The sequence below is a fragment of the Gobio gobio genome (genome assembly GCF_949357685.1).
Source record: "Gobio gobio genome assembly, chromosome: 2".
In the NCBI taxonomy this organism is placed as follows: Eukaryota; Metazoa; Chordata; class Actinopteri; order Cypriniformes; family Gobionidae; genus Gobio; species Gobio gobio.
This window is the reverse complement of record NC_137098.1, coordinates 49,051,607-49,053,435: the sequence shown is the minus strand read 5'-3', so window position 1 is coordinate 49,053,435 and position 1,829 is coordinate 49,051,607. Positions and strand designations below refer to the sequence as shown.

Genomic DNA, 1,829 nt, shown 5'->3' with positions numbered 1-1,829 from the left:
TACGCCAGAGTTACTGAGAAGACATAAGGTTCTTATTAGTTTTCCCCCTAAATGACTGCCAGCGTGCCTACTTTTGTTGTGCATTGTTTACAAAGTTTACGTGCAAAATAGCCGGTGCAATCATTTCACATCCAGTCGCCTCTTGCCGTGCTCTAGTCTGTTCTCAGGCGGAGATGAATTGTATTGGTTCAGCGGGTCCCGTGAAAGAGGTGTAAATGAAAACTGTTTAGAAGACAGTGCGCGCGCCCCTCCTATGAGAAAGATTGTCATGTGACAACAGAGAGAAGAGACAGAAAAAGGGGGACAGACGCTCAGAGACTTTAGCACACACACACAGAACTCCGAGTGAGGCCATGAGAGAAGACGTCGAGGTTTTGATTTTATGCTGAAGTTTATAGCTACAATGAACAGCGTTCCACAAACTCCTAAAACAAACGAATGAAACGAACTGCATAATTTGTTCAAAACTTTTCTAGGCTATACAAGAATGGATAGCAATTGAGTGAGTGTCAACTGAAGCACCTGTTTTTCTTAAGATGTCTGACTTTTCACTTCGGATCAATGTGAGATTTTCAACAAACTCGGAGTGTTCTGAAGCTATTCATCACTGACTCTGTGAACTAATTCAGTTGGGAAAATGCCTCGTCCTGGAAGAAACACGTACAGCGACCAGAAGCCGCCGTATTCGTATATTTCGCTAACCGCTATGGCCATTCAGAGTTGCCCGGAGAAGATGCTCCCGCTCAGCGAAATTTACAAGTTCATCATGGACAGGTTTCCTTATTATCGAGAAAACACGCAGCGCTGGCAGAACTCCCTGCGCCACAACCTTTCCTTTAACGACTGCTTCATCAAGATCCCGCGAAGACCGGACCAGCCGGGGAAAGGCAGCTTCTGGGCTCTCCATCCCAGCTGCGGTGACATGTTTGAAAACGGGAGCTTCTTGAGGCGCCGCAAGAGATTCAAAGTGATGATCACCTCGGAGCACCTGCAAAAACCCTCAGACGCTGCACATTACCTCCAGCAACAAGCAAAACTCAGAATGACCGCTTTAGGGACACATCTACCTCAGATGACCAGCTACAACTTAAGCGTGTCACAACCCTCCACTTTCAAACACCCTTTTGCCATTGAAAATATAATTGCCAGAGATTACAAAATGCCAGGAAGCCTTGCTTTCTCTTCCATGCAGTCCATGTCTACGGGTTATCAAATACACAATCAGTTGACCACGGCTTGGCCCCACATGTATAGCAGTAATGTGATAGACGCTGAGTATTCTGCCTATGGAGTACCACTCAAATCTCTGAGTCATGGCGCGCAAAGTTTACCGGCGATCCCTGTGCCGATCAAACCCTCCCCAGCTCCGGTTCCGTCCATCCCGACGCTGCATGCGCGCCTTCCAGCGTTCCTCTCCGGCTCTCCACAGTCCCTGAGCCCGACGTCTCCCGGCCAGAGCAGCCCTGCCACACCGAGCCCGACCTCGCTGCTCCATTCGGTCGCCGTTCACTGTCAAGAGGTCACTTAAAACTTTAAGTGGGACTTGAAACTTTTCTTACACATCCACCTGACAAAAAGGCAAGATAAAGAAACTCACAAAACATACAGGCATATCTGTGAAACTGGCTAGAAGTTGATACGGTGGACTTCAATATTCTTTTAAGTTTGATTTTAGCTAAATTTTTCTGAAATGTCATTAGGCTACCTCATTAAAGTTCAAGAATCTTATTGAAAATTGCACAATGGACTACGAAAATGTTAGAACAAAGCGAGAAGAGTTTAGGACAGTATATGATTCAAGTTTGTGATCATTCTCCATGTAGATAATT

General features: G+C 46.1%; 1 protein-coding gene across 1 annotated transcript; it reads left to right on the top strand.

The window, feature by feature from the left end:
• Nucleotides 1-637: 637 nt before the first annotated feature.
• foxb1b (forkhead box B1b) lies at nucleotides 638-1,528 on the top strand (the record flags this gene model as incomplete). The annotated part of the gene is made up of 1 exon (XM_079839406.1): nucleotides 638-1,528. One exon carries the CDS (start codon nucleotides 638-640, stop codon nucleotides 1,526-1,528), a length of 891 nt encoding a protein of 296 aa, XP_079695532.1.
• Nucleotides 1,529-1,829: the final 301 nt, after the last annotated feature.